At 37.6% G+C, this 12,930-nt stretch overlaps 1 protein-coding gene across 6 annotated transcripts in view; it reads left to right on the forward strand.

Annotated features, from left to right (window-relative positions):
* Positions 1-12,930, forward strand: part of sez6b (seizure related 6 homolog b) — a 240,738-nt gene that overhangs the window by 142,915 nt on the left and 84,893 nt on the right. For all 6 annotated transcript variants that reach the window (XM_042413729.1, XM_042413727.1, XM_042413732.1 and 3 more), the window contains one exon: positions 4,884-5,073. In XM_042413729.1, coding sequence (XP_042269663.1) covers positions 4,884-5,073 — 190 coding nt within the window. The remainder of the gene's footprint in view (positions 1-4,883; positions 5,074-12,930) is intronic.

The following is a 12,930-nucleotide window of genomic DNA, read 5'->3' on the forward strand; positions in this document are numbered from 1 at the left end:
AGTAGTTGGACAGCTAATTCACATTAATTCAGACTTGGGCTAAACAAAGGGAAAATACATTATGAAGTCACTTCAGGAATGTCTCTACAATTTATGGCACGGGTCTGGCAGATATCTTATCTCAGGCCTCATCAGGGGGTGAGAGATAGAAAAAAGAGGAGCTATGTGTGTGTGTTTGTGTGTTTGTGTGTAAGACAGAGAGAGAGATGGGGGGGGGGGGGGCTGAAAGTCGTTAGTTGTTTAATCCTGGTGATTTTTCTTTGTTCTGATGTGAAATGTATTTCAGTCTCTAAAAAGAAACTCAAGTCTCTGTTCCATGGGAAAGTGGAGTCCTCTTGACTTGTGTTCTTTCATGTATTCCACAGTAAAGTGTTTTCACATCCTGCTGTTAATTTCATTATCTTGTCAAAGCATGCTCTCTCAGGGGTTTGAGAGCACCATAGCCCTGTCTCTGGCCAGTGTTTAATTCCGACACGTTTACTATTGAGGGGTGAAAGGCCAGGTTTGCAGATCCTGGGAGTCTCTGAAAGGGTCTATTCAACCCACTGTTATCTCTTTGGTGAAATTCAAAAGAGAGAGGGGTTGTCCTCTCTACACCCTTTAACCCCCCTTGAACTGTTGTTTAAAAGGTTATAAAGACCTGAAGTTGTGCATGACTTTGTGAGTGTCAGGTGTTCACATGTGGACATGGGACTATCTTTCAGTTATCTCGTGTGTGTGTGTGTGTGTGTGTGTGTGTGTGTGTGTGTGTGTGTGTGTGTGTGTGTGTGTGGACACGGCATGTCCCATTGCTACTGCTTCCATAAGGAATGAGCCTAGCAAGCGTAATGAACTGTATAAAGTGGAATTGACAATTTCAGAAGGAGAGTTCAGGATTGATCATCACATTTTATTTCAGTCTAGTTAAACTATGACATACAGGCATGTCAGCTATAATCAATCCACTAATCATGCTTTGATCTCAGCCAAACAACAGTACAGAAAAACTGGCAACCAAAACCACTGCTGTAGTTGTTGACATTTTTCAGTTTCCTCTGTCAAGTTGCAACTACTGCAGCCACTGATTTAGATTTTAAAGTGTATTGTGACCCCATTATGTTGCCAGAGTAATAACTCTTTTTTCCTGACGTGGGTTCACCCCTCATGATTATGTTTGTGAGGTACAGTTATACAGACACTGGACTGGTGCCAGGCCAAATTGGATTACGTCTCCCAATGTTCCCTCAAGTGTTTTATTATCCCTGAGCTGAAGGCATAATGTGATTACTTGGTGATGCCCTTTGTTCAACGCACTATTATCCTGATGCTGCGTCCATGAGTTCATTAACGGCACATTATGACTTGTTATACACAAGCACGCTGCAGAGGCCGCTGAGCTGGTACAGTATGAATCATTCATGTTGCATTCAGGCTGGGTAGAGTCCTACTGTACGTGGGCTGCAAATAAAGTTTCAGTTTAAACAAGTGCCTCGTAATTGAACTGTACATACAGTACAGGATATTATGTAAGCTGTCCTTTCTTGCAAACTGTGGCAGTTTTTACAATTCTTCTATTAACGTAACACACTGACTTTCTTTATTAGTCTGATATTTTCGTATATTTTGTAAAGGTAAGTCCACTTACTTACTCACTTTCATCATTCATTTTTGTCAATATCCCTCAGTCCCTCCAGCATTTTCTGGGTCTGCCCTGGGGTCTCCTCCCAGTTGGATGTTCTTGGAGGCATCCAGGAGGCTTCCTGATCACATGCCAGAAGAAGCTGAACTAGTGATCATCAAGGCATAGTGATTCTTCTTAGAGCTCGTTCTACAACCTTGTCTCTACTAACTAACTAAATTGTTTTCCCAATTATGTTGCATTGACAAAAGTATTTGCTGCCTGGATTATGTTCACAGGATACATTCTGGTTTTGCTTAAAATTACATGTTATAAGTCACTGCAGACTTTGTCTGTATTAAACCAGGACAATGATCTTCCCCTAACCTTAACCATGTGCTGCCAGTGCCTATAAATGCAACCATAAAAAATGTAATGATGCTGTAGATTCTACTAGCGGATACTGTACTGCGAGATCAGATATATTGGTGGGAAAAAACATTTAGGTACATTTCACTCATATGTTCAGTATCAACATTTCTGCAACTTGCCAAATATGTTAATTAACAATATTTTCTCATTATGTTGACAGGGAATGTAAGTGAGCCAGCATTATGTTTCTTTCAAAACATATTTGCTGTTGCAATTTAGTCATACAGTGACGTACATGAACATAATTTCTAGAGGACAGAGTTGCTTTCCAGATTTTCTTTTATGCTGATGCTAAGGTTGAACCCAGAGACCCTGTAAATCAACAGCCACTTGTATACACAATGTCCCTCATTATTAGGGATTAGGAATATTAACTGTAATATTAACTTAACTTTTTCCCTCTCAGAAACAAAACATGATACTTGAACTTCTTGAGTACCTAGATAAATACAGTTCCGAGTTGAAAATTGAGGAAACATTTACAGTCTTCTCTAGCTGCTGCCTCCATTGTTCTGTGAAACCAGAGGCTAAATATCTAGGGTTGGGAAACCCCCTACAGATACTGGATCTGGTTCCAGATTGATAAAATATCTGGATTCTCTAAGCTCTATGACAAAAAAAAATTATATATATATATATATATATAAAATAATTTTTTTGTGTTGCCTCACTCTTGATTAGCAATGTGCAAATCTTTCTGACAGCATTCATGTCATTTTTAGCCAACACTGACCATCACTTAAGCAGGTTTAAAAGACATTTTGTTCTTCTTTACTAGAGGAGTGCACACAGGGTTTGAGCAAGTAAAATGGAGTATGTGTTGCAGAAAATTGCATATTGGGAGTCATGCACGATGCCTTCCTTTTTAGAAGTGCAAAGTTTGGGAGAAGAGATATGGAAACTCAATAGAAATAGCAGCCGCACCTGATTTATCACCACAGACGCACACAGAGTGAGTGAGAGAGTCAAAATCTTAATAGCTGAGACAAAGAAAACACATTAGTGACAGCAGTAAGAAAATATAGCATTGAATTCAAAAGATGCATTAAAAAGTTACAGTAGCTTTTCAGTTGTAATGTAGTTATTTGACAGTTTTTACCTATGTCTCCCTTCAATGGCGTTAAACATGTACTTTTCCTCACTATTGTCTCATAGCAGTTTCAGTATGTCATGATTGAGCTTACAGCAAGACTCCAGTCGAAGGAGTTTTATCAAAAATTTCAGCTGCAGATCTCCCTCTTCATTAGACATGTACCACATGCATCAAAACATCCTGGCATTAGATCTTATTTAGCAGCACCTTATGCAAATCAGATGGACTGCAGCAGGGCTCATCAATCAAACTTTATTTGTATAGCACCTTTCGTACAGGTTAGTGTAGTTCAAAGTGCTTCACAGATCACTGACAGGCCAATAATAAGACAACAAATGTAGACAATAAACAGTAAAACAATTTGAGATGAATGCACACAAGAAATAAAAAATAGGAAAAAGTAGTAACATAAAAATAGGTTTAAAAACTGTAAGAATCAAATAAAATAGATAAAAAAACTCAGACAAATAAAATCAATAAGAGGGAAAAAATAATAGTGATAATTTATGTCAGTTACTATCTGTCTGGAATACTCTTTATTACATTCACTTATGCATTCTGTATGCATTGAGTCCACTGTTTTTATTCTACTTTGTATTCACAGTCTTTTACCATACATGACAATAAGTCTGGCTCGGATGGTCACATGATACGAACACACTGTCAACTGACACTTTTGTCCTGTCAGTGGATACACATCACTGCAGCCTTCCTCAGCAGCTTTTCTCTGGGGAGCTATGGATTCATCTCCCAGCTAGGCGAGATAGTATGCAGTTGATATGATCTATGGAGGACCACATGAAGACAAAGAGCCTCCTTCCTTTTAACGCCTGAATAAAGATATACCTGCTGCGATAAAATCTGATAAAAGCGATGTTTCTCAGCAGATGTGCTGTCAGCGAAGGAGACAAGCTGACAATTATCAGGCTTATCTGTAGTGTAATCACTGAGCTCTACATTGTCCTTTTGGCTTCTTCAATATTTGTTACTTTTGATTTGTGCCCAAGCATTATGCAAAGTAGACTTTCAACACTGGTTCTTATGATACATGCTGATATGTTAATGATAATGTGTTTGTCACTTGCTGCACTACACTCGTCACAGATAGTGCTTGAACCACAGAGGTGAGGGTCACCTACCGAGTCTCTCAAGTCAACACTTCACCAGAATGCTGTTTTTTCTAAACTGTACATCAAAAAAACCCTTCAACTGCACACATAACCCCTTCATCACAAATTGCAAGTGCAAATAGCTTCATATGTAAAATTAATCCATGAAGGCTGGCACTCCTGTGCCCTGAAGCCCTTTCATAATAGGAGCATTTTATTATCTGATCTGAAAATGGGAAGATTCACTGGCTGATGACAGTGCACTGAGTGGCAACAATAATGGCTGCCATTCTGAAAGGATAAACTCTGCATGAAGCCTTTATGCCTCTTCTGAAATTATCTCGAATAATGTGGGGAACTGCTGTTGCAAAGTGTTGGTGAGTTGGGTGCAATTTTCATGTGAATGGCCGTGACTGCAAATATATATTATGTAAATAGTGAAATCTACATTTAATTTACATATATATGGATGTGACAGGCACAGAGAGGCTTTGTTTTTTGACCAGCTTTCTACTTAGCATACATGTCTTTCTTTCTTTGGTGTCTTATTTTCTGGATAACCCTTTAGTTCTTTATGTGATGCAAAAAATTGTATTATTTCATAATATATCAAACAGCACTAATCCCCACTCCGTGTTCTGTCCCTGGCCAGGTGATGAATGTGAATTTATCTGAGGGAGACAAGGTGGTGTTCGAAGATGTGGGACATGGGGAGAACGCCATGCTGGCCAACGAGTCTATTCTGATGAGGGGGTTGGTAGTGCGAAGCCACAGCAACCAGATCTCCATCCGCTTCCACAGCCAGAGGTCTCAGGCTGGATCAGTCCTGCTGCGATACCAAGGTAAATCTGACACACCTGAATGCTGCTGAAACAGATTACTGTTGAACTAGACTTTTGGGAAATAACCGACAGGAAATTAAAGCTTCTACTTCTATGTTGTTGCTGCTTTGACATTTTCTAGAATTCTAGAATTACTGAAAATGATGTGCTGTAATGTGAAACTTGTAAGGTGTGGTTGTAGGTTTGTAGTAGTTTCTGTGGTAGAGTTACAAAAAGCAGTATATTACAGTATAGGATGACCTTGCAAAAATACATTTGATTAGTTGGCAGGAGGCCATTAATATATATATGGAGATACCTTAAACATAGGTCTGGTCATAAGTTCACCCACCACAGCAACAATACTAATAGTTCACATTAAAACTGCTCTGATAAATAGTGAAAACAATAAAATAACATTAGCAGGAATACAATAAAGTAACATTATCATTAAAAAAACTAATGTTAGCATATAATTCCTGCTGTTTGACTTCTGTATAGGATAGACCATTGTAACATTTGTAACGTTAGCACTCTGAAAAACTGAAAATCTGCATACCTCACTGGTGATGTTGCAGAAACCTGTGTGTCTATAGGCTACCAATAAAAATGGGAGTGTCCGGGGTGCATAGAGCTGTATCCTGTGGAAAATCTGAAGCAACCAATTAGAGAGCAGCTGCAGGTCACCTGCTTGCCAAAGGTTGAAGGACCTACAGACACACTCATTTGGCTGGCAACCCTTACACAGGAAGTGTATGTATTAACACTAAATTAACCAAATACAATTTGAAAACAATTTTTCAATAAATGCTGGCATGCCTACAAGACAGTAAAGATAAACATTTTTTATTTCATAGTTTTTTCGTAATATATTATTAATTTATGTTTAACATGTTGTCTGAGTAATAGGAATGGGGCCAGCGCCCCAGTGCTTCACATTAACAACTGCCCACTGCATAGACAATGCATTTACACACAATATACATAAGAAAGAAAGAAGAAAGTCCATGCTCTTCTACGCTCTTCTGGAAACATCACTAGTGGATGTCCCATTAAACTGCATCTAAAGGTGAATCTACTGCACTTTTTGATGTCATTTACACACAATATCCAACACAATGTGAAGCCACATATATGAGGCCTTGAGAACATTGTCCCAAACCTTCCCAGTTTACTATATACATGTCAACACTGAATACTTTCTGAACGACTGAATTCATACAGAGATATCCAGGTTTTACAGAATGTACTGAATGATATTTAATACAAGCCACTTAAGTGTTTTCTTTAGACTGAATTTCTTTACTGTTCTGGGAATAGACTTGATTCATCTCATGTGAGATCGAGCATGTAAAGTCTACCTATCTTTAATTTCTGGCAGGCGATGTAGCTGAGTGTGCGTTATCACTTGTTAACATAATGTGTTGTCGCTGTCAGCAACAAAATGACTTGCGCTATCAATCAGCCACATGAGCTAGCTAATAAATGATCTAAATGATCTTTGTAACTGCTTTACTTATCCATTATTGCACAGGAGATGTCCAGGTGAGACATGAGTTTCTGACAGACTTTATCCTGCAGACTGCTAATGACAGAGGAGGGATTGGAAAGTCATTTTCTGCAGCTGTCTTTGTTTTTTCAGACTGAAAATCCATGAAGGGTTTCGTAAATGTGTGATGGTGTTTTAACAGCCCCAGCAGGCAGGGTCAGCTCTGGTCTTGCTGGTCAGGTTTCATCCCCTGAAAATCTGTGTTGAGATTCCACTCCTTGATATCTCTTCATTTATCCTTGTTTCCATTGATTGCCCTCCAAAGCGCAGATGGCATGTGCAAACCTCTCCCCTGTTAAATAGTGGCATCAACATCATTACCTGCTGCTTAAAAGCAATCTGTGCTCTGTTTCTTACCACTGCTGGCCAAATGGGAAAAGAACTAGATAAAGTTTTGATAGTTGTCTGTGTGTCTGTGCCAACAAGGATGTGAGCCAGAGCTGTCTGAAATGGAATCTGCTTTCTACCAAAGGCTCAGTATACACTACTATCCAGGTACTAAAAAGAATGCTAGCAGCATCATCTGTGTCACAACATTATGGTGTAAAGTAATGTATGATAGAAGGTCACGCCTAATGAAAAGATGTGTTTAAACTTTATTGATCAATGAAGGGACACTAGTGTAATAGTATCCAATGAAAGCTAGTAAATGTGGCAAGAGTAAGGTAATGCTTTTACATTTTTTATCAGTTTTATACATTTCTAATATCTTCCTAAAAGTTTCCTAGAAAGTAATTATTATAGGTAAAATAGAGAGTGTTCAGTTTGTACACGTCCAATTATCCAACTAACGTTTGGTAAGGACATTTTTCAGGACTTTGGAAACAAATTGTAAGTATTTCCATTTGAGAAGACCATGACCACATCTGCCGTCTTACCAAAATATGCTCCAATTGACATTATTTTGAAACAAAAAGGCCTGTTTCTGGTAAAAGTCTGTTTCCAGTAACAACCTGTATCTCTCTGCAGTTGAGGTAAATAAAGGCCCGGCCATTTTGCTGACAGCTGACTAGAGACTAAACCAGGCCACATCTTTAATAAAAGGTCAATGCCAGCAAATGTATTGATGTGTTGGTTGGTAGAACACTAGTAGATACAGGTATGTTTATGCTCTTTTTTACTGTTTTTCTTGTCCTTGTATGAATGTGTGTGTTTGCAGGGGGATTGATTTTTAAAACTGAGAATCAAGACAAAACAACTCAATCCCTCTCACCCTCGAGTACAGGTAGTCCTCTCTCTCTCTCTCTCTCTCTCTCTCTCTCTCTTTCACATATTGGTTTATTAAATTCTCTCTTCTCCTCTGAGACAATCTATTCTCTGCTTGGCTCTGCTAGAAGCTGGATCAGCAAGAAAAACTCCACCACATATGGCCCATAAAACAATTCCCAACCCTGTTGAATTGATAGAGACATATGGGAGTGCAGTCTGGTATCTGCAGGTCTTTGGAAAGTCTCAAAAATGTTTTGATGATCCAATTGTAAAGAGTACTTGTAACTGGTTCTTATAGTGTATCCTCGTGACAGCTTTAGTAAATTCTTAAATAGATGAATAAATGATCAGAAATGACCTTCCTCACACGCTAATTAACCACTTCCTGGTTGGATAATGTAGTTCTATGATATCCAAAAAACCAAGTGTAAGTGCAACCCAGAAGTGCTCCAGACCAACACATCCTCATAATTAAACCACCACATACTGTAGATCGATTGTACCATGCACTCCAGAACGACCTATAGGAGTGTTTTCTATTATGCTGCCTTTATCTGTTATCTAAACAGATAAAGGTTTTCTAAAACCGTTACAATCACAGTTAAAAAATAATGATGTTTTATGATGCGACAATGCTGTGGTTAAGGTCTGGCTAGGTTTAGGCTCAACATCCATTTGGTTAGGGTTAGGGAAAGATCATAGTTTGGGTTAAAATGATCACTTGAAACATGTAGATTAAAGTTACCACTTCCTTAAAGTTAGGCAACTTTTATTGTCATGGCAATAGTACGACAATCAGAGTTACAGTTTTTAAAAAAAACTGTCCCGATTTGCGGTTGGAAACATGACACTTGCGGTTGGAAACGGGAAGCAAACTGTAGTCTTCTGCAGCTAAGTCCAATTTTTGCCATCTCTCTATCTAGCCATCCACCCAAACCACCACCTCCAATTACAATTCATTACCTTATATTGATGTCATGTGAGCTGTCTCACATTCTACTGGTCATAATTACTACAGCTGCTAGATGGCGTCTGTCACTCAAACATAACTATAGGTTGTTTTTGCTGACTGAATTTTCGACCTATACTGCCTATACTGGGCTGTACAGAGGGAGTGTAATCCAACTGCTCAAATCATCTCAGCAAATGACTTGACACACTCTATCAAGATATTAAAAATCTGTAAAGGCATCTGTTTCACATATATAACCTGCGTTCCTAAGTGTAAGTATGTCAGTAAGCTTTTTTGTGAAAGTAACTGCTACTGGGTGTGTCACTTGTACTAACAGAGCTGAAATGACACTGGAATTAGCACTCATTCACTGTATCACATAAAAGTAACATTGAAAAATCAGCTTTCAACATGTAAGGTCATACACAAAGTGATATTGTGCTCTTGCAACAACCCTGTCTCCTAGAAATTACATTTATATTCTCATATTCTAATTTACAACAGCAAAAATATGTTTTAAAAGGAACTTAATGCTGCTCAGATTATGTTTCCTATTAACATAATGAAGAAACATTGTTTGTGAACATGCATCAAGCTGCAAAATGTTGATACCCATGATGGCAAAACTGTTCACTCGTCCATCCCTGTCAGTCATCCGTGTGTGATCAAAGGGTTTAGCAATTAATGAATAACTAATACCTAAAGTATCAAAAATACAAGTATTGTCTTGAGAATTGATACTTGTGTCAGTAGAATCCATGGCCCATCAAAAAATGTGTGTTTGTGTTTTAACATGCTTGTAATTAAAATGTTTAGCAACTTATTCAGTGATAAGATGTATTGAAAAGTTACCTGTTGATGATGATTTTACATCATTAATCATGATGACACATGGCTGTCCCCTATATGATAGTACATTAGCCATTAAGAAATTAATTTAATTGCATCTAACACTGATATGAATGTAAATGGGGCAACCACAGCTGCGTTTTTTCAGTACATCAGATCAGATATATAAAGTCTTTGGATCCTTCATGTTATGTATGTCATGTAGCAGTACATACACATTACAACCTTTTTGGCCAGAAAAAGAAGAAAAATCAACAATATTGATTGAAAATCAGCCGGCAAAAGCAACCCATAGTTACGTTTACACATAATAATTATGACCCAGGGAAGTGATACAGTTCAGATGACGTCACTATAAGGTGAGAAATTTTCATATTAGGGGGAGATGGGCTGGGTGGATGGCTAGATAGATAGATGGCAAAAAGTGGACTTAGCTGCAGGAGACTGCTGTTCGCTTCCCATTTCTAAGCGCGAGTCAGGACAGTTTGATTGTCGTGGTGTTTACTGTTGCCATGACAATGAAGGTTGCGTAACTTTAAGGAAGTAACTTTAACCCAGACCATGTTGCAAGTGGTCATTTTAACCCAAACCATAATCTTTTTTTTTTAAATTAATTTTTTTTTTAAATACAGTACTTACACAAAAGAAATAACATATATAATGTACATCAAGAACACAAACATAACTATACAAATTACAACAGACATACCACATATACACCTATACAAACATACATACATAAATACATACATGTACATACATGTCAAGTACGATATGTAATTGTAGTACAAAAACAAACCACTTCTACAGCAATTCAAATGAAATATTTCATTATCATTTCTTTAGCGCAAACTAAATGAAAAAGCCAGATAATATTAAGTTATGATATCCTAGAATAATCATAGCTCTGTATCCCAAGTTTTTGAAATTGTCAGGATATCTTATTTATTTATGCATGAGCTTTTTGCTCTACCTTTCATAATCATCCCTTTCTGCAAATAGTAATGTTTGAGAAAAAATATAAAGGAGCTCAAAACCAGCTTTTTTGGAGTATCAAATATATAAGCTTTGCCAAGCAACACATCAGTGTTTAATAATGTGTTTTGATCATCTTGACACCCCCAAATAATATTGAGAAGGGATAAAGGTAAAAAGGTTGCTTGTTCAGATAACCAATTGGCCACCTGCTGCCAAAAGGATGCTACGACTGGACAATACCAAAATAAATGCATAATATCCTCCTTCTCATCACCACAACATCTACAGATATTGTCCTCATTGTTTTCCATATCTTAGGCATTTTTCTTGTCAGTAATACCTTATATAAAAATTTTAACTGGAAAGCCCATAAATAAGTAGCGCAAGATGACCAGTAAATACACCTAAACATTTTTAACCAAGGAAGAGGAGTATCAAACACATTTTTCCAATATGTTTGAAAGTGATATGGATGAGAATTTATGTTCTCATGAAGGACATGCAGAAATTATACATATCAGACTTGGTTTTATATTTCACCAACCATTTATAATTTCTAATGCAAGAGCAACAAACACCTAAATTATCCTGAGACTTCTCGATCATAGTTCTCCATAATGAAGGGATTGTGGACAATAGCTGCATATATCAATGCCTTGTACATATTTCCCCATATATCGAAACTGAACAGTCATAGGCTAGAAAATCTGTGATGAAATAAAAATAGAGGTCAGCATACAGGTCCATACAAATACTTTCATTTAGCTGCAGCAACTGTTGTCTCGCCTCTACTGAATTTTTTGGTGGAAGAGACTTGTTGAATTGAAACAATAAGGACATTGACTTTATAAAAAAAATGGGGAGAAATTAGAAAAAAAGGTTAACACATTTTTCATGGAAGGCTGGGATTATTGAAAAAAAAGGATAAAATTTTCCCACAAATTAACCACTTAGAGACAGAAATAACTTGGATGAAAACCAATTAGGGTTATTATACATATATGTTACACTTTGTCACCATGAAGCTTTCAAACTATGATCAAGCGCTGAAAGACATATTAAACCTAAACCACCATTTCACATGTATTATACAAATTAATTTTTTCAGGTTTATCATTCCAAATGAATCTAAAGATTTTCTTTCATACGCTTTAAAAAAAAAAGGTAACATCAGGAGAAGGCAAAGACAAAAGACAATAAGTAAATTGTGAAACTATCAAGGAATTAATTATTGTAACTTTACCATAAACAGACAGATGTTTCCCCTCTAGGCCTGGAGAATTTACTTCTTTGCTAAGTTTCAAATCAAAGTTAGTTTTCACTAAAAGGTGCTCTTTCATTTCATGATCTTTCCCTAATCCTAACCAAGTGGTTTTTGTGCCTCAACCTAACCAGACCTTAAACACGGTGTTGTCACACCATAAAACATCATTATTTTTTATGATTACTGCCGATAGAAGCGGCATATTAGAAAACACTCCTATGGCTCATTCTGGAAATGCTCCTGTGGGTCGTTCTGGAGTGTAGGTACCATCAACCGATGTGGTCGTTTCATTATGAGGATGTGTTGATTTTGGCTGGTAAAATGATCTCTGGGAATAGGAATAGGAATGACATGGTAACAATGACATCTCTGGGTCACATATTGTATAGCCTCACACACTGAATCAGACAGTGAGATATATAACGCAGCCTGCCTCCATATAGGCTGATAAGAATATTGACAGGGGATGTGGTTGGAATTTACAAAAGAATGATTGTGTGTATGCATGTCAGAAATGGCACATGGCAAACTGCTGTGAGCATGTTCTGAGTGCGATCAACCTTGAATACAATCACATATCCATGGCACCTGCCTGTCATTCTCCCCCACTGCTGCCTGGCCAGCACTTTCCTTTCTCTGCCTGGGAACAATAAGTGGCAACAGAAACTCAATGTGATGAATCCTATCTCAGCCAGCACACACGCTCCTTCACTGCTCAAGCAATTTTGCAATCCAAAAAACATTCAATGTATTGATCACCATTCTTTTTTTTCAGTATTCCAGACAAAAAGTCAGGGAGAGACAGCTAGTTCTGCAGGGATTTGAAATGTGAGGCTCAAAATGAAGCATTTATGTGGGGTATATGTATGGAAAATTCTAGCTCAAGGTGTGGGAGCTTTAATTTGTACAGCTCAGCATGTAGTCTGACCAGTGGGTCAGTGCAACTGCAAATATTAAAAGTATGCCCAGAGTTTCAAAGAGTTTTAATATTCAGACTATTTGAAAGGAAACTACAATATGCATCAGGAAACCTAATTCAGTCACACAAGTCATGCTGAATGGATTGTTATGTGAATA

This window comes from Thunnus maccoyii, chromosome 6 (assembly GCF_910596095.1).
Source record: "Thunnus maccoyii chromosome 6, fThuMac1.1, whole genome shotgun sequence".
Classification (NCBI taxonomy): Eukaryota; Metazoa; Chordata; class Actinopteri; order Scombriformes; family Scombridae; genus Thunnus; species Thunnus maccoyii.